This window comes from Hylobates moloch, unplaced genomic scaffold (assembly GCF_009828535.3).
Source record: "Hylobates moloch isolate HMO894 unplaced genomic scaffold, HMol_V3 SCAFFOLD_12, whole genome shotgun sequence".
Lineage (NCBI taxonomy): Eukaryota > Metazoa > Chordata > Mammalia > Primates > Hylobatidae > Hylobates > Hylobates moloch.
This window is the reverse complement of record NW_026652287.1, coordinates 49,446,200-49,469,065: the sequence shown is the minus strand read 5'-3', so window position 1 is coordinate 49,469,065 and position 22,866 is coordinate 49,446,200. Positions and strand designations below refer to the sequence as shown.

At 51.4% G+C, this 22,866-nt stretch overlaps 1 protein-coding gene and 1 pseudogene across 11 annotated transcripts in view; one reads left to right on the top strand and one right to left on the bottom strand.

Moving 5' to 3' along the window:
- Positions 1-22,866, top strand: part of EPS15L1 (epidermal growth factor receptor pathway substrate 15 like 1) — a 120,566-nt gene that overhangs the window by 44,959 nt on the left and 52,741 nt on the right. For all 11 annotated transcript variants that reach the window (XM_032170028.2, XM_032170026.2, XM_032170024.2 and 8 more), the window contains 6 exons: positions 1,797-1,856; positions 5,837-6,070; positions 9,666-9,823; positions 13,044-13,200; positions 13,515-13,600; positions 17,526-17,598. In XM_032170028.2, the coding sequence (XP_032025919.1) occupies positions 1,797-1,856; positions 5,837-6,070; positions 9,666-9,823; positions 13,044-13,200; positions 13,515-13,600; positions 17,526-17,598 (768 nt within the window). The remainder of the gene's footprint in view (positions 1-1,796; positions 1,857-5,836; positions 6,071-9,665; positions 9,824-13,043; positions 13,201-13,514; positions 13,601-17,525; positions 17,599-22,866) is intronic.
- On the bottom strand, positions 17,790-18,780 carry LOC116478641 (small ribosomal subunit protein uS5-like; annotated as a pseudogene).

Here is a 22,866-nt window from a genome sequence, read left to right as displayed (position 1 = left end):
TGCAGGCCGGGCCCTAGTGCTCTGCATGAAGACACACATCCAGCACTTGCAGCCCTCCTGTTAAGGACTGTGTCTCACACCCCTCCACCACCCATTTTTCAGATGGGGAAGCAGATCAGGGTGGTTGAGAAGTCACCTTGGTCACACAGTTGTGGAAGGGTGGAGAACAGATGAGGTCCTGTTGCGGGCAGGGTGGGGCAGGGTCCGGTGTGCATTCTGGAGCAGCTGTCCCCAGAGCCTGCCCTCTTCACCTGCCCTGTCCATTAGACACCCCCCACAGCATCCCTGATAATCACAGTTTGGCCCAGTGAGGGCAGTGGTAGAGGGGAGGGCCCCTGACCCACTCGAGCACGGGGAGCAGGGCAGCTGGGGAAGACTTTCTAGAAGAGGTGCCTCTGGTCACATCCTCCAGGGTGAGGGGGACTCTGGCAGAAGTCTGGGCATGTGGGCAGCTTGAGTGAAGGCATAGAGGCCTCAGGCAGCCTGGCATGCCAGTTAGGGCCAGTGCTCCCCCTGGGCACTTCCGCCCCCCAGGGGACATTGGGCAATGTCTGGGGACATTTTTCGTTGTCACACCTGGGTCGGGTGCTGCTGGCATCTGGTGGGTCAAGGCCAGGAATGCTGCTCAACACCCTGCAGTGCACAGCATGGCCCACACCCCAGAGCATGATCCAGCCCTAACAGGCAGTAGTGTCGAGGTGGGGAAGCCCTGGGCTGAGGGAGGACTGTGGAGCCAGAAAGGCCTGTTGGAGTCCTGGATCCCTGGCAAAGTAGGTGGAGGTCCCCGTGGAGTCTGTGGAGGCTGGGTTGGGGTGCAGGGACCTGCTACCGTCAGGGGCTCAGCAGCAGCCAGGTCACAGGGCCCCATCTGCCAGGCTGAGGAGCAGGGTGGGGCAGGGTCAGGTGTGTGTTCTGGAGCAGTCCCTGTGGTAGCCATAGGGACAAGACTGGGATAGGGAGGCCAGCTGGAGGTTCTTGGCTGTGCAGGCTAGTGAGGCCTGAGCCTCGGACACAGCAGCAGAGGTGGAGAGGAGGACCAGATGTGAGAAACCTGCATGGACTGAAGCCCTGGTGGTTGGCTAGAGAGAGGTGATGCTGACATGAAGCATCATGGATAGGGCCACGGGCATCTGCTTAGATCCGGGGACTGGCAGCCTGCCCATTGTTGGCCTGGCAGGCAGTGTGCCCTTCCAGGAAGGCTGGCATGGGTCAAGAAGCTGGCAGCGTGATGGTGCTTGAGATCTGCACATGTCTTAGGCACGCTCCAGAACCCACGCCTGCCTGCCTTCTCTTCAGCGCACTGAGTGGCCTGACACCTGTCTCACCATCCACTGCTGGGGAGAGGGGATGTGACCCACAGACCTGCTCAGACATGAGCTCGCAGCCCTGCCCAGCTGAGAATGCAAGGGAAGGGTGGGGTTTGCAGGAGTGAGCATAGGGAGTGTGGGTGTTTAGGGCAACACCTGTACTCAATCAAAGCTGTCTTTCCTAAGATGTCTCTGTAAGACAATAAAGAAGAAACTCAGGCTAAGTTTAAAGTACAGCCTTTAAACTTATAATCTTATAATCAATATGATTATAATCATGATGATTGTCAGACCGCGGATCTGGTAGTTGACAGTACTTCACAGGTGATGGTTTTTCTGAGAACTCGCGGACTAGTTCTGAAATGTGTATTGACTGCCGTGTCCTGAGCCCAGTGAGTGCCACGGCTGAGAGTCTGAGTTCCAGCAGATGGTCTCACTCTCACCCAGTCCTTCCTCCCACAGTAACCCATGCTGGTCTCTCCCTTGCAGGTCTGGGACCTCAGTGACATTGACAAGGATGGGCACTTGGACCGAGACGAGTTCGCTGTGGTAGGTCTTGCTGTTTCCTTCCCACCCAGCCCAGGAAGGAAATGTGCAGTGCGCAGGGGTTGCTAGATTCGTTTGTCTTTCTCTCTTTATTTCTCTTTCTTCTTTTCTTTTCTTTTTTTTCCTTTCCTTTCCTTTCTTTCCTTTTCCTTTCTTTTCCTTTCTTTCTTTCTTTCTCTTTCTTTCTTTCTTTCTTTCTTTCTTTCTTTCTTTCTTTCTTTCTTTCTTTCTTCTTTCTTTCTTTCTTTCTTTCTTTCTTTCTTTCTTTCTTTCTTTCCTTCCTTCCTTCCTTCCTTCCTTCCTTCCTTCCTTCCTTCCTTCTGTCTCTCTCTGTCTCCTTCCTTCCTTCCTTCCCTTTTCTTTCTTTCTTTCTTCTTTTTTTTTGAGATGGAGTCTCACTCTATCGCCAGTCTGGAGTGCAGTGGCCCGATCTTGGCCAGGATGGTCTTGATCTCCTGCCTCGTGATCCACCCGCCTCGGCCTCCCAAAGTGCTGGGATTACAGGCATGAGCCACTGCGCCCGGCCTTCTTTCTTTCTTTCTTTTTTTTTTGACACGGAGTCTTGCTCTGTCACACAGGCTGGAGTGCAGTGGTGTAATCTTGGTTCACTGCAGCCTCCGCCTCCCGGGTTCAAGCAGTTCTCTTGCCTCAGCCTCCCAAGTAGCTGGGATTACAGGCACCTGCCACTACGCCCACCTCATTTTTGTATTTTTAGTAAAGACAGGGTTTCACCATGTTGGCCAGGATGGTCTCGATCTCCTGCCTTGTGATCCACCCGCCTCGGCCTCCCAAAGTGCTGGGATTACAGGCGTGAGCCACTGCGCCTGGCCTTCTTTCTTTTTTTTTTTTTTTTTTTTTTTTGACATGGAGTCTTGCTCTGTCACCCAGGCTGGAGTGCAGCGGTGCGATCTTGGTTCACTGCAGCTTCCACCTCCCGGGTTCAAGCAATTCCCATGCCTCAGTCTCCCAAGTAGCTGGAATTACAGGTGCACTCCATCACAGCCAGATGATTTTTTTGTATTTTTGATAAGAGGTGGGGTTTTACCATATTGGCCAGGCTGGTCTTGAGCTCCTGGCCTCAAGTGATCCACCCGCCTCTGCCTCCCAAAATGCTGGGATTATAGGCATGAGACACCACACCCAGCCTTCCTTCTTTCATTTTTTAAGTGTTTGTCTTGACATAGTTCTTTGTATGTAGGAAAGTTTCAGTACAGGTTGAGTATCCTTAATCTGTCTGAAACCAGAATGCTTCAAGATCTGAAATTTTTTGAGCACCAACATGACACTCAAAGGAAATGCTCATTGAAGGATTTCAGATTTTGGATTTTTGGATTAGTAATGCTGAACCAGTAAGTGTAATACACACATTCAGAAATTCAGAAAACTCCAGAACTGAAACCCTGTGGTCCCAAGCATTTTGGATAAGGGATACTCAACCTGTAATACAGAGAATTATTTTTTGTTTTTGAGACAGAGTCTTGTTCTGTCACCCCAGCTCCAGTGCAGTGACGTGAACACCCTTGCTGCAGCCTCGAACTCAACTCAAGCGACCTCCCCTCTTGGGCCTCCGACAGAAAATTCTTTTGAAAACTCTTCACTCAAATTTCCCAGTGTTGCTAATTTACTACATTTGTTTTATCTTTCTCCTCCCTTCTTCCTCCCTCCCTCCATAACTCTTTCGCCCTCCCCACTGCTGCACGAAGTTTTCCTGTGAACCATTTTAGAGTTAAGTTGCAGACATGATGCCTCTTCATCCACAAACACTTCAGTGCGTATTTCCTAAAAACAAGGACTTCTCTTACACGTAACCATTATCCACTTCATAATCAGGAAATTCACATGATAGCATTGCATTTATGATGTTTTCATTATATCCTATATATACACCTTATGTTCTGTATGAGCGTATCTGTTATTATCTAATCCCAGGATATTACTCAGATTTTATCAGTTGTCCCAAAAATGTCCCTTGTGTCTAAAGAGAACCCAGTCCTCTGTGTTACATCCTGTTGTCCTTTGTCTTCGTTTCCTGGAATCTAGAAAAGTTCTTCCATCTCTCTTCGTGTCTCTCAACGTGGACTTTCTGTGTTTTTGTTGTTGCTGTTTTGTTTTTGAGAGGGAGTCTCACTCTGTCACCTAGGCTGGTGTGCAGTGGCATGATCTCAGCTCACTGCAACCTCCACCTCCTGGATTCAAGCGATTCTCCTGCCTCAGTCTCCCAAGTAACTGGGATTATAGGTGCCCACCACCATGCCCGACTGATTTTTTTTTTTTTTAATCTTGTTTTTTCAAGAGTGTTATACAAATGGAACCATACAGTATATAACATTTTGGGATTTCTTTTTTTTTTTTATATATGCTTTTATTTTTCTGTGATTACAAACACAACTGAATATCAAATGCACAAAGTAAGAATTATACGGGGAAAAAAAATCAGATACGTTCATATATATATCACCTTTTCAAGGCTATTTCCATCCAGAATAACCTTGGTTTGCCAGGGCCGATAGAAAGAAGTCACAAAATCGCCTCTAGTCAAATTTGCGTGTTTGCTTTCTTCTATAATTCCAATACCTCCACCATTAACGACTCGAGATAGCTGCCAGGTATTATACAATCAGTGCCAGTGTCTTCATTCATTCCACAACGAAGGCTGTCACCTCACACTTGGAAGGTTGCACAGCGGCTAGGCAGAGGCGCTCCTCACTTCCCAGACGGGGTGGCCAGGCAGAGGTGCTCCTCATTTCCCAGACGGGGTGGCCGGGCAGAGGCGCTCCTCACTTCCCAGACGGGGCGGCCCACGCCCGGCTAATTTTTTTTTTTTAATTTTTAGTAGAGATGTGGTTTCTCCCTGTTGGCCAGGCTGGTCTTGAACTCCTGACCTCAGGTGATCTGCCCGTCTTGGCCTCCAAAGTGCTGAGATTACAGGCATGAGCCACCGTTTCTGGCTTCACCGTGGACATTTTGAAGAGCACAGGCCAGCAGTTATGGAGTGTCCCTGGGCCTGGGCCTGGCTGCCAGGTCCTCTTGATGACCCAGGTCATGCACTCTTGTGAGACAGGAATCCCACGGAGGTCACACATGCCCAACATGGGCCTCCCACCTGGGGGAACGTGATGTCAACATGTCTTCTTACTGCCACGTTGACATTCATCACTGGGTCAAGGTGGGTCAAGGTTGTGGGTTCCTGTGGGCAGTTGCTCTTTTTCCCTCTGTGCTCAGTTCATCTCTTGTGGGGGACGCCTTGATACTGTCAACACCCATGAATCTCAGACTCTTCCGTGAGAGTTCCACCATCACTGATGAGTCTTGCCTTAATCTGGCAAGATTAATTACGATGATGGTGGCTGCCAAATGGTGATATGCTAATCAAAACCATCATTCCTTGCACTTTTATTAGTTGGCCTTCTACGAGGAATTTATTTCTATGGCTGTGGCCTGCCTCATGGATGCATCCTCAGTTCCACTGTTTTTTGTTTTGTTTTGTTTTATAGAGACCGGGTCTCGCTCTGTCACCCAGGCTGGAGTGCAGTGGCGCGATCACAGCTCACTGCAGCCTCCATCACCTGGGCTCAGGAGATCCTCCCACTTTAGCCTCCCAAGTAGCTGGGACTGCTCCTGAACGTCTTGAAGTACAGGTCTCTCTTTTGGTGTCTTTAGACTTCCAAATCCAGTACTGGGAAGGTGCCAGCCCTGGAGCTGGTTGCCTCCCTGAGTGGTGAAGGGATGCATACGGAGTCTGGCTTGATTGGATTCTTTTCTGTGTGCATTTCAGTCTCAAGGAATAATTCAACACATGTCTTGGAAAGTTACACATAAAAGATAACTCATAAGGAACGATTTCTTTTCACTCTGGTCAGCTTGGGCGCGTCCTCACAGAGTGTCCTGTCACTGCAGCCCCCAAAAGGGCTGCCCTCTGCCTTCTCCTGATGGTCACAGCCCCAGCCATGCCCCTTCAGTGCCATTGTTGTTTGCACCTGCAGGCCATGCACTTGGTGTACCGAGCCCTGGAGAAGGAGCCTGTGCCCTCTGCCCTGCCCCCGTCCCTCATCCCACCCTCCAAGAGAAAGAAGACTGTGTTCCCTGGCGCCGTCCCCGTCTTGCCTGCCAGCCCCCCACCAAAAGACAGTCTCCGCTCCACGCCGTCCCATGGCAGCGTCAGCAGCCTCAACAGCACAGGGAGCCTGTCCCCCAAGCACAGCCTCAAGCAAACACAGGTACGGAGCCCTCAGCGGGCACAGCCCCCTCTCAGAGCACAATAGGATGTTTCTCGGGAGTTATTAACATGCAACCCCAGAACGGTCAAGCTTGTGATGAAATGTCTTTAAAAAATACTTGTGGCCAGGTGCGGTGCCTCACGCCTGTAATCTTATCACTTTGGGAGGCTGAGGTGGGCAGATCTTAAGGTCAGCAGATCGAGACCATCCTGGCCAACATGGTGAAACCCCGTCTCTACTAAAAATACAAAAAAATTAGCTGGGCGTGGTGGTGCACACCTGTAATCCCAGCCACTCGGGAGGCTGAGGCAGGAGAATTGCTGGAACCTGGGAGATGGAGGTTGCAGTGAGCTGAGAGTGCGCCACTGCACTCCAGCCTAGGCAACAAGAGCGAAACTCTATCTCAAAAAAAAAAAAAAAAAAGTATTCATTTATCTCATTATTTCAACATGGTGTCCCCATGTTACCCAGGTTGGTCTTGAACTCCTTGGCTCAAGTGATCCTCCTGCCTCGGCCTCCCAAAGTGCTGGGATTACAGGTGTAAGCCACCGTGCCCAGCCTGTGTCTGCAGAGCTCTTGCCAAGAGTTTTATTAAGTATTGAAGGTCAAGTTAGGGGAGGTGCTTTACTGGCAACGAAGCTAGTGGGGCCAAACTCACTGGTGGGCATAGGTCACCCAGCTTCATAACCTGCCTCTCTAGTGATCTTCTGGTGGTTCTCTCAAGACCCTCTGACTAAACCGATTTTACCAGTGGCCCCTGTTGGGGTGGGGTGGAAGGGTATAGCTCCTGCCCCCAGGATGGCACTGGTAGGATCACAGTCATGAAAACGAGCATTTCTGGGGGCCTACAGTCCACATGCTTCCCCTACTTCAACTTCCTCATCTCCAGGCCAGCAATGCTCTTGTCTGGGGCTCCCAAGGGCCACCCGATTTTGCCCTCATGCCAGGTTTGAGTGAAGCCACTTCCAGCCACCAGGGTCTGATCTCCTTCCTTTGGGACCTGTGGCTGCTGAGCCGGCCTTAAAGCCCAGCCCTCACTGGGAGAGCCAGCCCCACGGGCAAGGCTGCCCTGTATTGGGTTTATAGTCAAGTTGGCATCAGAATCTTGCTGCGAACATACTCTGAGGCTCCAGAAATCAGGCAGAGTTCATTTTGTTTGCCCAGCAAATATTATTAGGACTCTTGTCATCCCAGAGCTATAATTTCATACATAATTTCTTCTTGGGACCCATGGGACACAGAACCCCCCTTGTTTCTGTGTCCCACCACAGCTCAGCTTGTCTGACTCCTGTTACCTCTTTGTGATCCCTGGCTTCTGAGGTTAGCTTGCTGTAGCCCCGTGACTTAAAGGCAGCAAGCCCATTTCTCATTAGAATTCCTTTATTTGCATCTTTACGTCCACCAGACTTGAGAAGGCTCACAAAATTTACACAGTACAATGCCACAAGTAAAAATCAGTTTGCTCTTGCCATCTGAACTCTCATCATTTGAATTAGATCCATAGATTTTTTTTTTTTAATATAAGACAGGATCTTGCTCTGCTGCCCCGGCTGGAGTGCAGTGGTGCAATCACAGCTCATTGCTATCTCAACCTCCTGGGCTCAAGTGATCCTTCCACCTCAGCCTCCCTAGTAGCTGGGATAGGTGGATGCCACCACACCTAGCTAATTTTATTTATTTATTTATTTATTTTGTAGAGATGGGGTCTTGCTGTGTTATGCTGGCTGGTCTTGGACTCCTGGGCTTGAGGGATCCTCCTTCCTGGCCTCCCAAAGTGCTGGAATTACAGGCATGAGCACTGTGCCTGGCCTAGCTCCATGGGTTTTGCTAAATTGTTTGATCAAGTCCTTGCTGTACTTCATCACACATACTTGCTACATGAAACCCCTGAACTAAGCTGATCTGGGTCACATGGTATCCCTTGGTTCCCAAGCTTGCTTTCTGAATTCCCTGAGTTGGTATCAGGAGCCCGTTAGATTTGGACATCACAGGAGACTTGTTCATGAAGAGTAAATGAGTTTAACCATTGTTTCTCAGTCTTGACCATGAGTCCCTTCTCCTCAATCCTATGGACATCTTTGGGTTGTCAACACTGTGAGAACTCTTTGAGAAATCCTTTTTTTTTTTTTTCCCCGTGATGGAGTCTTGCTCTGTCGCCCAGGCTGGAGTGCAGTGGCACAATCTCAGCTCACTGCAACCTCCGCCTCCCAGGTTCAAGCAGTTCTCCTGCCTCAGCCTCCTGAATAGCTGGGATTACAGGTGCCTACCACCACACCTGGCTAATTTTTTGTGTTTTTAGTAGAGAGGGGGTTTCACCATGTTGGCCAACCTGGTCTTGAACTCCTGGCCTCAGGTGATCCACCCACCTCAGCCTCCCAAAGTGCTGGGATTATAGGCATAAGCCACTGCACCCAGCCTAAGAAATCCTTTCATAATTAAGAGGAATGACTTTAAGTGGCACTTTCAGGCATCATGGCGTTCATCGAAGGTGAGGAGTGGGGTGCGGCTTTTCTGTACAGTTGCTGCATGGAGGAGGAACAGTCGATCCCTCCAGCCACATTTGCCTGTCCTTTTTCTCTCCACTCCCTCATCATCTAGATAATTCAATCAGGTATTTATTCTCATTGCTATTATGAGATTGTTTAAAGGAGTGATTTGTATAAATATTAAAAAAAGAGAAGAGGAAAAGCACGTCTAGAGTTCGGGACACAGATGCCATGAACTGTGGCGTGGTGGGTGTATTGAAGGCCTGCGGTAATGCAGGTGGAGTAGGCCATGGAAGGGCCTGCTCCCGAGTGCCTGAGGGGCCTCGATGCCTCTGAACCGGGAGGTGACCGGGCCCTGGTTGACCTACGATGGTGTTTGCCTCTCTCAAGTTAACTGTGAGCCGGTGGCGAGAGGGGCCGCACGTGCAGCAGGTGGCCCAGCCCCAGGGGTGTGAACTTCAAGCTGAACTGGGCTCGTGGCTCCGTCTGCCCTGGCAGGGTTGGGGCTGCATGAATGTTGGTGGGGCCTCGTGGGTGGTGGCCCTCTTGGATGGTGGGTCTCATTTGTTACCTGTCAGTGACGTGTACTCACACCTTGGGGGTATCTTTTTTGTCTCAGGAGTGGGATCAGGGACATAGAAGGGTGGTCTTCAGAGTCCTGGGATGGGACACTTTGGCTGCCTGCAGGGCGGAGGAGTGGGAGGACCAGGGAGGCTGGCATGTGGCCAGGCCGGCTCTCCAGGGACGGTCCTTCCAAGTGGATGCTCGGGAGGGTCTTTCCTGGCATGCTTGAACCCATCCCTTGAAGATCACAGCCTCCCTCACACCCTGGGTGGCAGGGTGGATGGACAAGGAGAGCGGGTGATGGGGTGGAGAGAGGTGCAGACTGGCATCTGGGTGAGCTTCACAGAGCCAGCCTCAACCTGTCTCAGCCTCAATTTCGCCAGTTACAGAACAAGGATCTCATCTGCCCTCTTGGCTCATGTAATTGAGGAGAGTTTGATGCCAAATGTGCATGGAAGTGCTTTAATCACCCCATCATCAAAAAGCATGTGTCTAGGGGTCATAAAAAGCTTCCAGGTTAACTGTTTTGCCAAAAATTGTTTCAGCCAACAGTGAACTGGGTGGTGCCTGTGGCAGACAAGATGCGATTTGATGAGATATTCCTGAAGACCGACCTGGACCTGGACGGCTACGTGAGTGGCCAGGAGGTGAAGGAGATCTTCATGCACTCGGGCCTCACCCAGAACCTTCTAGCACACATATGGTAAGGCCGGACAGGTGGCAGTTGTGGCTGTGGGTGGCTCCAGGGGGCCTGTGGTGAAGACTGTGGAGGGTGGTGGTCAGGGGGCCCCCCTCTAGCCTGTCACAGGCTTCCGCTGTGTCTGGCATCCTTTATTCTCCCTGGCCTGACAGGCTGAGCAAGGTGCACATGCCAAGGCTCGAAGCCCACGCTCCGTGAAGGTCAGTTCACTGTCTTTTAGTAGGAAAGGCCTCTGGTCCATCTTAAGAGCTCCCAGGCCATTTGCTTACACAGCTGGGCCCTATTCTTGCTGGCCATGATGCTGGTTCTAACAGGAGGCCTGGCCTTTGTCACAGCTGCCTCTGGGAGGTTGGGGCAGCAGGGCCTTGGAGCCTCTAGCACAGTGGCCTGGAGGGGTGAGGGCGGGGGCGGGGGCTACAGCTGCCTCCTGCAGTAGGCTCTGCTCTGGAAAGGCCAGTGCTTTGGCTCCCGGCGGGAGGGTGAGCACAAGGAGACCCTGTCCGTGCCTCAGAGCCCAGTTGAGGAGTCGGCCTCAACCCCTCTTTCCCCCAGGGCTGGACACAGCCGACTTCATACGGCTGGGGCACTCCTCTTGCCATTGGCCAGGGCTGAAGTCACTTTTGAGCTTGTTGCTCAGAGCCCTGTGGCCTTAGAGAAGGCTTCACTTGGGAGCTATCAAAAGGAAAGAATTGCTGGATAATTCTCAAGAGGCAAATCCCTCCAAGTAGAGCAGTGAAATTCAGGATGTTACTTAGTGGCTTGGGGGAAATGACTGTTCTTAGTGGTAATTCACAGATGTCCACACTGTGAGGTGGGAGCCTGAGAACCAGCTGTCCCAGAGTCATCACCCAAATGGCCAAGCCGCCTCCAACTGGCTAGGGACAGTGGGTCTCAGCTGCCTCAGATCCACTGTCCCTTTTAGAAACCAACAAAACACAGTGTCCCCTTTATGACTCTGAAACCAACACACATACAGTTCCTGGTTAGTGCCCTGACACCCTGACTGTCAGGTCCAGGGGGCAGTAGAAGGAAAGTAATTTATAATGCATGCTGCAATTGATACATGATGTAACGACATGGAAATGACACAGGAAATCACTAATCCACCTGGATCAAAAGAAGGAACTCAGAGGTCATTCCATGTGGGCAGCAAAGGGGAAGGAAAGGATGATCGGGCTCTTGAATAAACAACCATGAGAAAAGAAGTCTAGATGTGTCGGCGAGTGGCTGGGGTGGGGCATGGCCCAATGTAGATGACACACCAGGAGGGACTGGGAGGAGGGGGAGCATGAAGACAGAGGCTTTGTCCCTGCGATGTCTGCCACCGTACGGGTCAGCAGAGCAGGATGTGGTGTCAGAGCCAGATGGCCGCAGACTGAGCTACCCCTAAGCTTGCTTCTCCTTCATTCTCTCAGAACCTTCCACAGGTGGGCCTCGGAGCCCACGCTCCTTGAGAGATGGCAGGAGCAGAAAAGGGGCAGGAGTGGAGAGGCAGCTGCAGCCCATGAGCAGGCTCGGGCCCGCATGGGCAGACTGGGGAGAGACAGTTGGCAGTACAAAATCGTCAGGGCCTTGAACTGTGGGGACAACTAGGCATTTATCAGCAATGTTCCTTGAGATCTGCTCATTCTCTGCAGCTCTGTTCACGGACCGCATTTGGGTATAAATAAGTCTGTTAGAACGGTCCCAGCTCTGTTTTGGTAAAGAGGGGGAAACTTCTGTCGTAACGGCTTCTGCCGCAACTACACGGGAGGCGGGAAACGAGGTCCCACGTTGAGAGGGCAGCATGGGTGAAGGAAGACATTTTTCATAGATGCCAAAGGCCTTGTCCTTATTCCAAAAGGGTCCCTTCCCTTCCTGGCTGGCTCGGTTTTTTTGAGACAGACTCACTGTTGCCCAGGCTGGAGTGCATTGGCGCGATCTTGGCTCACTGAAACCTCTGCCTCCTGGGTTCAAGTGATTCTTGTGCCTCAGCCTCCTGAGCAGCTGGGATTACAGGCACGTGCCACCATGCCCAGCTAATTTTTGTATTTTTAGTAGAGGCGGGATTTCCCCATGTTGGCCAAGCTGGTCTCGAACTCCTGAGGTGATCCGCCCGCCTCAGCTCCCAAAGTGCTGAGAACACAGACATGAGCCACTGCACCCGGCCCTGGCTGGCTCCTTGATTATGAGTGTCGCGGAGCCTCTCACCTCAGCTCCATAGGACCACTGTGTACTGCTATTCAAATGCTGCCTTGGCCCATCTTTCAGGACATCCAAGAGCCATGTGGGCAGGAGACGCTTAGTTGTGGGGGACTGTCCTGTGCATTGTGGCCATGCCCCTGTGGCAGCCTCATCTGGGCACAAGAGGAGTGTTTTAGACCATTGGGCTGCTGTGACAAAGTGCCATAGACAGAGTGGCTTAGAAACAGACGTTTCTTACAGCTTTGGGGGGTGGAAGTCCGTGATCCAGGCACCAGCAGATCCAGTGTCTGGTGAGGGCTCACTGCCTAGTCTGTGGATGGCCACCTGCTTGCTGTGTTCTCACATGGCAAAAGGAGCAGAGAGAGCCTTCTGGGGCCTATTTTATAAGGGCACTAATCCCACTCCTGAGGCTCCACCCTCATGACCTCATCACTTCCCAGAGGCCCCACCTCCCAACACCATCCCATTGAGGGATAGGATTTGGACATAGGAATCTGGGGGGACATAAACGTTCCATTCATAACAAAGACGGAGAGTCGTTGCTGATTCTTCCCTCATCATGATGACACCCCAAAGTGCTGCGGTCATCCCCATTGAAGGCCAGTGGCCGGGACCATTCAGATGACCCAGAGCTACAGGGACAATGCTTGGTCTCAGCACCCATTTCCACGGAAGGGCTGGTCTACTCCACGCCTGCGGCATCAGAGCCTGCCCCACACATGAGATAAGCCAAAGGAAGAGGCAGCTGCATCTTAGCCCTAGTGAGGTTTTCCCAGGGGGTTGGCTCCTCAGCCCATGGTCAGGGGCTTGGGGTTCTTCAGCCCCGACAGCCCTCCTAGGGTGGGGGACACTGGGAGTGGGGAACCCCTGGGTCACTTCCTAGGAAGGAGATGTGAAGTAGGGAAGGAGCTGGCGCTTGCCACCACGCCCTGCCGTTGTTTTTGTCGCTGTCGTTTTTGAAAAGCTTGGGATCGGTGACTTGTGTTCAGGCTGAGTTGGTGCCTGTGATGTGTAATTAGCATCCCCACGTTTCTCCCAGGGCCCTGGCCGATACGAGGCAAACGGGGAAGTTAAGCAAAGACCAATTCGCGTTAGCTATGTATTTCATTCAGCAGAAGGTCAGTAAAGGCATCGACCCCCCTCAAGTCCTCTCGCCGGACATGGTCCCGCCTTCGGAGAGAGGCACGCCCGGCCCGGTGAGTGGTGCTGGTCATGCCCTGGGGGTATTGACATCCCTTCCCACCGCCTGCCACCAGGTGGCACTGGTGGCACACATGAGCCCACAGTCGGTGGCGGGTGCTGCCCGTGGTCCTTGCCTTCCTCAACAGGGGACTCCGGGAGGGTGGCTTGGCTGCCCAGGTATTTCCCCAGGCAGGGGGCTGGCACTTGTGCTACCTCACCCTGTGTACTAAAGGGACAATTTTATCCCTGGGCCCGAGACCTGCTGGTACCTCCTGTCAGGTGATGTCAGGTTGCTAATTAGAGATCTCGCCTCTGAATTCGATTCTAGGACAGTTCAGGCTCTCTCGGCTCCGGGGAGTTTACTGGCGTGAAGGAGCTTGATGACATCAGTCAAGAGATCGCCCAGTTACAAAGGTATGTTGGAAACGGCCCTTCCCTCCACATCCAAACGTTACACGAACTCTCCCAGGTTGTTATCGGAAATATCAGAGACTCACCTGGAAGTTTGCTCATCATAGGTTTATTCAGAAGGAAGGAAAAGATACAGCTTCTGAGGTCCTAAACTGGCTCAAGGGGCTCAAAGAGTGACATCTTACATTTGAATCAGCCTCAGCCAGAGCCTGTAGCAGCTGTGTGGTCCCAGGCAGGTCTTGACCAGATCCTGTGGGTGGCAGCTGTGTGGTCCCAGGCAGGTCGTGGGCAGAGCCCGTGGCAGCTGTGTGGTCCCAGGCAGGTCGTGGGCAGAGCCCGTGGCAGCTGTGAGGTCCCAGGCAGGTCGTGGGCAGAGCCCGTGGCAGCTGTGTGGCCCCAGGCAGGTCTTGGGCAGAGCCCGTGGCAGCTGTGTGGTCCCAGGCAGGTCGTGGGCAGAGTCCGTGGCAGCTGTGTGGTCCCAGGCAGGTCGTGGGCAGAGCCTGTGGCAGCTGTGTGGTCCCAGGCAGGTCTTGGGCAGAGCCCGTGGCAGCTGTGTGGTCTCAGGCAGGTCGCAGCTCAGTAACCCCAGGCATCAGCCCCTCCCCAGTGCTAGGAAGGCCTTGTTATCCTTGACAGCTAGAGCAATTGGGTCTCAGATGGCGAGGAGCAGGCTTAGGACCCAGCAGCTGAAGGTGTGAAGGGGCCTCCAGGTCTCTGGCTCCCCTCCTTGCCTAGTGCCTTAGTTTCCTCGTGTGTAAATGAGGGCTTTGCATGAGCTGTCTGTACTTTTAGAGTCTGGTATAAAGAAATGCAGCCACTTCCTGTATTCCCCTCTGGATCCTCTTCAAGAATGACATCCTTTTTTGTTGTTTGTTTTTCAGACAGGGTCTTGCTCTGTCACCCAAGCTGGAGTGTAGTGGCATGATCATGGCTCACTGTAGCGTCCGTCTCCTAGGCTTAAGCAATCCTCCCATCTCAGCCTCTCGAGTAGCTAGGACGCACCGCCATGCCGGCTAGATTTTTTTTTTTTTTTAAATTTGAGACAGAGTCTCATTCTGTCACCTAGGCTGGAGTGCAGTGGTGTGATCTCAGCTCACTGCAGCCTCTGCCTCCTGGGCTCAAGTGATCTTCCCACTCAGCCTCCCAGGTAGCTGAGAGTACAGGTGCATGCCACCATGCCTGGCTAATTTTTTTGTATTTTTTGTAGAGATAGGGTTTCGCCATGTTGCCCAAGCTGGTCTCGAACTCCTGACCTCAAGTGATCCACCCGCCTCGGCCTCCCAAAGTGCTGGGATTACAGGCATGAGCCACTGTGCCAGCCAGCATCTTTTTTCCAGTCGATTCTAGGACAGGGTGGACTCGTGATGTCGGGGCACCGTGCAGAAGGGCCCAAAGGTGCTTTGCCCTCTGTGGGAAAGAGATTGTTTACTTGGCTGAAAATGGAAAGGGCTTTGACTTTCCCAGGGAGGACTGGATCCTGGTCCTAGCTGGGGGATCCACGGGGGTCATATTAACAGGTGCAGTATTCCGTCAGCTCCTCTGGGCTTGGTTTTGTGCTGTTAGCAGAGCCCTGATGAGCAAAGGCAGGTTAGGTCTTGGAGGGGATCAAGGTGGGTGGCTGGTTAGAAAACCTCAGCCACGGCCTGAGCCAGGCACCCCACTTCATGTTCAGTGCAGCGGACGGTTCCTGTTCTGTCTCGGCTCCTGGGGGCCGTGTTATCCAAACTGGCAATCAGCAAGGATGTGCAGCCTGACAAGGCTGAGGGTGTCTTGAGGATGCAGGGCCAGCATGCTAGAGCCTGGGCAGGCCTGAGAATCAGGACCAGCAGGCCAAGGATGGAGGGAGCCCCTGTCGTGCAAGGGTCCTGGTTTAGGAAGGGACGCTGGGGTGTGAATCACCCCAGTGTGGCCTCAGACAGCCAGGAGCCTTGTTTCCCCAATGTGGAGGTGACAGGCTGGTGTGTGCAGAGCGCCCATCTGTAGGAGGCTGGGGCCTGCAGTGGCCCCTTGAGCAGGTGGCTCTGAGAGTGGCCCTTGGATTCAGGGAGTGTGGGCTGAGCTTTCCTCCTATGATTTCACACTGCCATAAGCCAGCAAGGGCATGTTAGGTCCTTCAGTTTAAAGAGCACTTTGTATTGTAAGTTTCCGAGCTTGTGGAAATGAATATTCCAATGATCACTTATTGTGTGTTTGTCGATATGTCCCTGAGAGGGCCTTACTGTTGCGCAAATCCTGGGTCCCCAGGCAGGAGGCAGGGTCTGTTAGACACATGGTGTTCCTGTCCCTGAGGCAGCCTCTTTGGGCACAAGAGGAGGGTCTTAGTCCATTCAGACTGCTGTAACAAATCACTCTGAATGGGTGGCTTAAACATCAGACATTTTGCACAGTTCTGGAGGCTGCAAAGTCCAACCTCAAGATACCAGCAGATCCGGTCTGCTGAGGGCCCATTTGCTGATTCCTGGAGAGTCACCTTCTTGCCGTGGCCTCACAGGGCAAAAGGAGCAAAGGAAGCTCTCTGAGGTCCTTCTTATAAGGACACTAAACCCTGGGCAGTCACCTTCTTGCCATGTCCTCACAGGGCAAAAGGAGCAAAGGAAGCTCTCTGGGGTCCTTCTTATAAGGGCACTAAACCCTGGGCCTTGTGGTTCACACCTATAATCAGTTTTTCCTGTTCCAAGCCACCCAGTTGGTGATTTGTTACAGCAGTGCTAGGAAATACATGCACGAATTCTATCTCAGTTTAAAAATAAAAGAAGGCCGGGTGCTGTGGCTCATGCCTGTAATCCAAGTGCTTTGGGAGGCCAAGGCAAGAGGATCAGTTGAGCCAACCAGGAGGTCCAGACCAGCCTGGGCCACATAATGAGACCTCGGCTACAAAAAATAAAAAATTAGCCAGGCCTGGTGGGGTACACCTGTGGTCCTAGCTACTCAGGAGGCTAAGGTAGGAGGATTGCTTGAGCCCAGGAGGTCAAGGATGCAGTGAGCTATGATCATGCCACTGCAGTCCAGCCTGGGTGACAGAGCAAAAGCCTATTCAAAAAAAAGGCCTGGCATGTTGGCCCACGCCTATAATCCCAGTACTTTGGGAGGCCGAGGTGGGTGGATCACGAGGTCAGGAGAGGCGGGCGGATCACAAGGTCAGGAGATCGAGACCGTCCTGACTAACACAGTGAAACCCCGTCTCTACTAAAAATACAAAAATTAGCCGGGCGTGGTGGCACGTGCCTGTAGTCCCAGCTACTTGGGAGGCTGAGGCAGGAGAATCGCTTGAACCGGGGAGGTGGAGGATGCAGTGAGCTGAGATTGCGCCACTGCACTCCAGCCTGGGTGACAGAGCAAGACGCCCTCAAAAAAAGAAAAAAAAAAGCAGTAGTTCAGATAGGCTCTCCTGGGCTGTCTGGGGTGTCATAGGCTGTGGTCAAGTTGTCAGCTGGGCTGGGCTCTTGTTGGAGGCTCTAGGGGAAGAATTTGTTTCCAGGCTCATTCAGGTGTTGGCAGAATCCATTTCCCTGTGGCTGGGGGTCCGAGGTCTCTTTTTCCTTGCTGAGTGTCAGCCAGGGCCACTCTGTGCTCCTGGACACTGCCCCTGTTCCCCCTCACGTGGCCCCTCCACCTTCAAAGTCAGCAAGGGCGCGTTGGGTCCTTATTACACTTGGGATGTCTCTGACTTCCACTTGGGCCACCAGGTAGAGAAAGCGTGCTGCTTTTAGAGGGTGGTTACGTGGGGAGCAATCCCTCCCGTGGTCACAGGTCCTACCTACAGTCGACGGGGAAGGGACTGTACAGGGCGAGCGGTCGCTGGGGCTCATTCTTAGACTTCTGCCAGCACACAGAGGGGCTTTTGTGGGGGTGAACAGAATCAGGTCTTGGGAAGGGGTGGAGGCTTATTATTCACTCTTGTTTTCACGAAATATTTTTAAACATTCAGAGAGAAATATTCACTGGAACAAGACATTCGAGAAAAGGAAGAGGCAATCAGACAGAAAACCAGCGAGGTGCAGGTAAGGGTCTCACTCGTTTTGGTTACATCTACTTTGTGCTAAATGTAGTTCAGGAAAACTTCCGTCCCTGGCTGGTGGTGGGGAGGGGCGAGGGTCTGCCCTGGATGGAAACATGAGCTCTTGGGGGCTGCAGAATGAAGTTTTTTTTTTTTTTCAGGCTTAATTCACTTTATTTTTCTTGTATAAAATCCCTATGTTGTAGCCACAGCTGGAGCCTGGGTCCTCTGCATGGAGACTCTGGTGTAGGTCTTGACAAGGTGGTCAGTGAATTCCTGATAGGGAGACTTGGTGAATACAGTCTCCTTCCAGAGGTTGGGGGTCAGGTAGCTGTAGGTCTTAGAGATGGCATCAAAGGTGGCCTTGGCGAAGTTGCCCAGGATGGCAGTGCAGCCCCTGGCTGAGGTGTAGCAGTCATTGATACTAGCCATCATGAGCGGCTTCTTAGGCACAGGTGCTGAGACAGTGCCAGTGCCTCTGGGCGTGGGGATGAGGTACACCAGCACAGAGTTGCAGTGGCCTGTCACCTTGCAAGGGACAATATGGGGTTTGCCGATCTTGTTCCCCCAGTAGCCTCTGCACACGGGGACAATGGAGAGCTTGGCCAGGATGATGGCCCTGCGGATGGCAGTGGCCGCCTCCTTGGAGCACTTAACACCCAGACTGATGTGGCCATTGTAGTCCCTGATAGCAACAAACGCTTTGAACCTGGTGCACTGCCGGCGCGGGTCTGTTTCTGCACTGGCATAATCTTCAAAATCTCATCCTTGAGAGAGGCCCCCGGGCAAAAGTCAATGATCTCAGATTCCTTGATGGGCGGGAGAAGAGATAGCTCTCCTCCAGGGACTTGATCTTCACATCGTTGACCAGGCGGCCCAGCTTGGTGACGGGCATCCACCCCTATCCTTGGCCTTGCTTCTGCAAGCTCCGTGGCCTTGGCCCTGGCCCCGGCCCCGTCCACGGCCGGGACCCCAGCCCCAGATGCCACTGCTGAAACCTCCGTGGAAGTTACTGTGGTTGTCCATCCCAGGGCCTCTGACACTGCCCCCCACCCCCCTCTGCACCGGTGTCATCCGCCATTTGGTGTTTTCTTTTTTTTTTTTTTTTTGAGACGGAGTCTCGCTCTGTCGCCCAAGCTGGAGTGCAGTGGCGCAATCTCAGCTTACTGCAAGCTCCGCCTCCCGGGTTCACGCCATTTTCCTGCCTCAGCCTCTCCGAGTAGCTGGGACTACAGGCACCCGCCACTGCGCCCGGCTAATTTTTTGTATTTTTAGTAGAGACGGAGTTTCACCGTGGTCTCGATCTCCTGACTTCATGATCCGCCCGCCTCGGACTCCCAAAGTGCTGGGATTACAAGTGTGAGCCACCGCGCCCGGCCACCATTTGGTGTTTTCTAGGAGAAGAAGTTGGTTTTTTAAAAAAATAATTTTTTTTTTTTCCCCCCAAATAGAGACTGGATCTCAAACTCTTGAGCTCAAATGATTCTCCTGCCTTGGCTTCTCAAAGCGTTAGGATTACAGGTGTAAGCCACCAAGCCTGGCGAGAGTGAAGATTTTTTTTTTTTTAAAAACGGAGTCTTGCTCTGTTGCCAGGCTGGAGTGCAGTGGCACGATCTCGGCTCACTGCAGTCTCTGCCTCCTGGGTTCAAGCGATTCCTCTGTCTCAGCCTCCCAAGTAGCTGGGATTACAGGCACGCACCACCACGCCCAGCTAATTTTTTGTATTTTAGTAGAGACGGGGTTTCACCATGTTGGTTAGGACGATCTCAATCTCCTGACCTCGTGATCTGCCCACCTCAGCCTCCCAAAGTGCTGGAATTACAGGCTGAAGTTTTTAAAGTTGCTTATAACCATAGACAGTGGCTTCTCTTTTTCTAAAATTGAGACAAGTTGGCCCTCTGTATCCAAGGGTTCTGCATCCTTGGATCTAACCAACCACCGGTTAAAGATTAAAAAATAAAAAATAACCCAAATTGATAAAACAATATAATATGATAACTATTTACATAGCATTTACATTATATTAGGTATTATAAATAACCTAGAGATAATTTAAAGTATACGAGGCTGCCTGTGGTGGCTCACACCTGTAATCCCAGCACTTTGGGAGGCCGAGGCCGGAGGATCGCTTGAGCCCAGGAGTTTGAGACCAGCCTGGGCTCAAGCCCAGGTGTAGTGGCATATGTCTGTAGTCCCAGTTACTCGGGAGGCTGAGGTGGGAGAATCACTTGAGCCCAGGAGTTTAAGGCAGTAGTGAGCTGTGATTGCACTACTGCACTCCACCCTGGGCAACAGAGTGAGACCCTGCCTCAAAAATAAGTGAATAAATTAGTAATATGGGGTGGTGGTAGGGTAGGGGACGTGTGTAGGTTGTATGCAAACACTGAACCGTTTTATGTCACACTTGAGCATCTGCAAATTTTAATACCAATCTGAGGGATGACTAGTTCATGTCAAATGTGCTGTATTAAAGTGTACATTTCAGTGGTGTTTCGCATAATCACTGTGTTGATTAACCATCACTCTATCGAGTTAGAACCTGATTGTTTCACCCATAGGCACCAGTAGGCCCATAAAAACATCTAGCCCTGAACAGTAAATGGAAGGTTACTTTCTGAAAGATTCATTGTTAACTATTCTCTTTCAGTGAGTGGAGGAGTTTGACACTAACTTTCCATTAACCCAAAAGGAAACCTCATCACCATTAAGCAGTTACTTCCCATTCTCCCCTTTCTCAAGCCCCTGGCAACTACTCATCTTTTTTCTGTGTGTATGGATTTGTACCCAGCCACAATAGGGCACATTTTCTTCATCTGTTCCTCCCATCGGTGAATATTTGGGTTTTCCCACTTTTTGGCTGTTGTGAATAATGTTGCTGGGAACATTTGTCTGCAGGTTTTCGTGTGAACACCTGTTTGCATTTATCTCAGGTGGATACCTGGGAGTTCCGGACATTTCCTATCAGTGGAATCATACAACACATGACCTTTTGCTCCTGGCTTCTTCCACTCAGCATCATGTTTTTGAGGGTCATCCATATTGCAGCATGTATTAGCATTGCATTCCTGTTTATGGCAGAATAATATTCCATTGTGTTGATGGAGCACATTTTTTGTTTTAAGAGGCAGGGTCTCACTCCGTTGCCCAGGCTGGAGTACAGTGACACAACCTTGGTTCACTGCAACTTCCGCCTCCCAGACTCAGGTGATCCTCCCACCTCAGCTTCTCAAGTAGCTGGGACTACAGGCATGCACCACCATGCTTGGCTAATTTTTAATTTTTTTTGTAGAGACAAGGTCTCACTATGTTGTCCAGGTTGGTTCCAAACTCCTGGACTCAAAGCAATCCACCTGCCTCAGCCTCCCAGAGTGCTGGGATTACAGGCATGAGCCACTGTGCCAAGCCACGATGGGCCACATTTTACTCATCCATCCCTCAGTTGATAGATGTTTGGGTTTTCCCACTTTTTGGCTTTGTAAATATTGTTGCTAGGAACATTTGTCTGCAAGTTTTTATGTGAACACCTGTTTGCCTTTACCTCGAGTGTATACCTGGGAGTGAATTTGCTGGGCCGCATGGTAACTGTTGAGGAGCTGCCAGACTGTTTTTCAAAGTGGCTGTACCATTTTACATTCCCATAAGCAGTATACGAGGGTGCCAGCTCTGCACAGCCTCACCAACACTTACCCATTTCTCGTTTTTCCTTCTAGCCGTCGTGGTGGGTGTGGAGCACTGCCTCATTGTAGATTTCATTGGCATATCCCTCATGCTTCCTTAGCGACGTCAAGTATCTTTCCATGTGCTTATTAGCCATTTGTATGTAGTCTTTGGAGAAAAATCATTCCGATTCCTTGCCCTTTTATATTGAAAATTATTTTTTCTTGCCGATTTTTAAATTGCTTTTTTTTTTTTTTTTTTTGAGATGGAGTCTCACTCTGTTGCCTAGGCTGGAGCGCAAGGGTGCAATCTCAGCTCATTGCAGCCTCCGCCTCCCGGGTTCAAATGATTTTCGTGCCTCAGCTTCCCGAGTAGCTGGGATTACAGGCATATGCCACCTCAACTGGTTAATTGGGTTCTTTTTATAGCTGGATTTTTTTTTTTTTTTTTTTTTTTGAGACAGAGTCTCACTCTGTGGCCCAGGCTGGAGTGCAGTGGTGTGATCTCAGCTCACTGCAACCTCCGCCTCCCAGGTTCAAGTGATTCTCCTGCCTTAGCCTCCCAAGTAGCTGGGATTACAGGTGTGCACCACCACACACAGCTAATTTTTGTATTTTTAGTAGAGACAGGGTTTCACCATGTTGGCCAGGCTGGTCTCAAACTCCTGACCTCAGGTGGTCCTCCCACCTCGGCCTCCCAAAGTGCTGGGATTACAGGCGGGAGCCACTGTGCCTGGCCTATAGCTGAATTTGAAGAGTTCTTTATCATTTCTAGGTAGAAGTCCTTGTCAGATATGTGACTTGCAAATACCTTCTCAGCATCCACTGAGAGTCCACTCTGGATTGTCTTTCCACATTCTTGATGGTGGCTTTTGAAGCACAAGTTGTTAATGTTGGTGAAGTCGAGTTTATCCTTTTTTTGCTGCTGTTGCATTTGGTGTCATAGCTGAGAACCCATTGCCAAATCTCAGGTCACATGATGTACTCCTGTGTTTTCTTCTAAGAGTTTTATAGTTTTCGCTTTTCCATGTAGGTCTTTGATCCATTTCTAGTTAATTTTTGGATATAGCATAAGGCAGGGATGCAATGTCATTCTTTTTTTTTTTTTTTTTTTTTTGAGACGGAGTCTCGCTCTGTCGCCCGGGCTGGAGTGCAGTGGCGCAATCTCGGCTCACTGCAAGCTCCGCCTCCCGGGTTCATGCCATTCTCCTGCCTCAGCCTCTCCGAGTAGCTGGGACTACAGGCGCCCGCCACCACGCCCGGCTAATTTTTTGTATTTTTTAGTAGAGACGGGGTTTCACCGTGGTCTCGATCTCCTGACCTCGTGATCCGCCCACCTCGGCCTCCCAAAGTGCTGGGATTACAAGCGTGAGCCACCGCGCCCGGCCGCAATGTCATTCTTTTGCATGTGGACATCTAGTTGTCCAGGCACCATTGTTTTTATTATTTTACTTTAAAAAATTTGTTTTTGGAGACAGAGTCTCGCTCTGTTGCCCAGGCTGGAGTGCAGTGGTATAATTCTAGTTCACTGTAGCCTCAAACTCCTGGGCTCAAGGGATCCTCCTGCATCAGCTTCCTGAGTAGCTAGGACTACAGGGTGTGCACTGCCATACCTA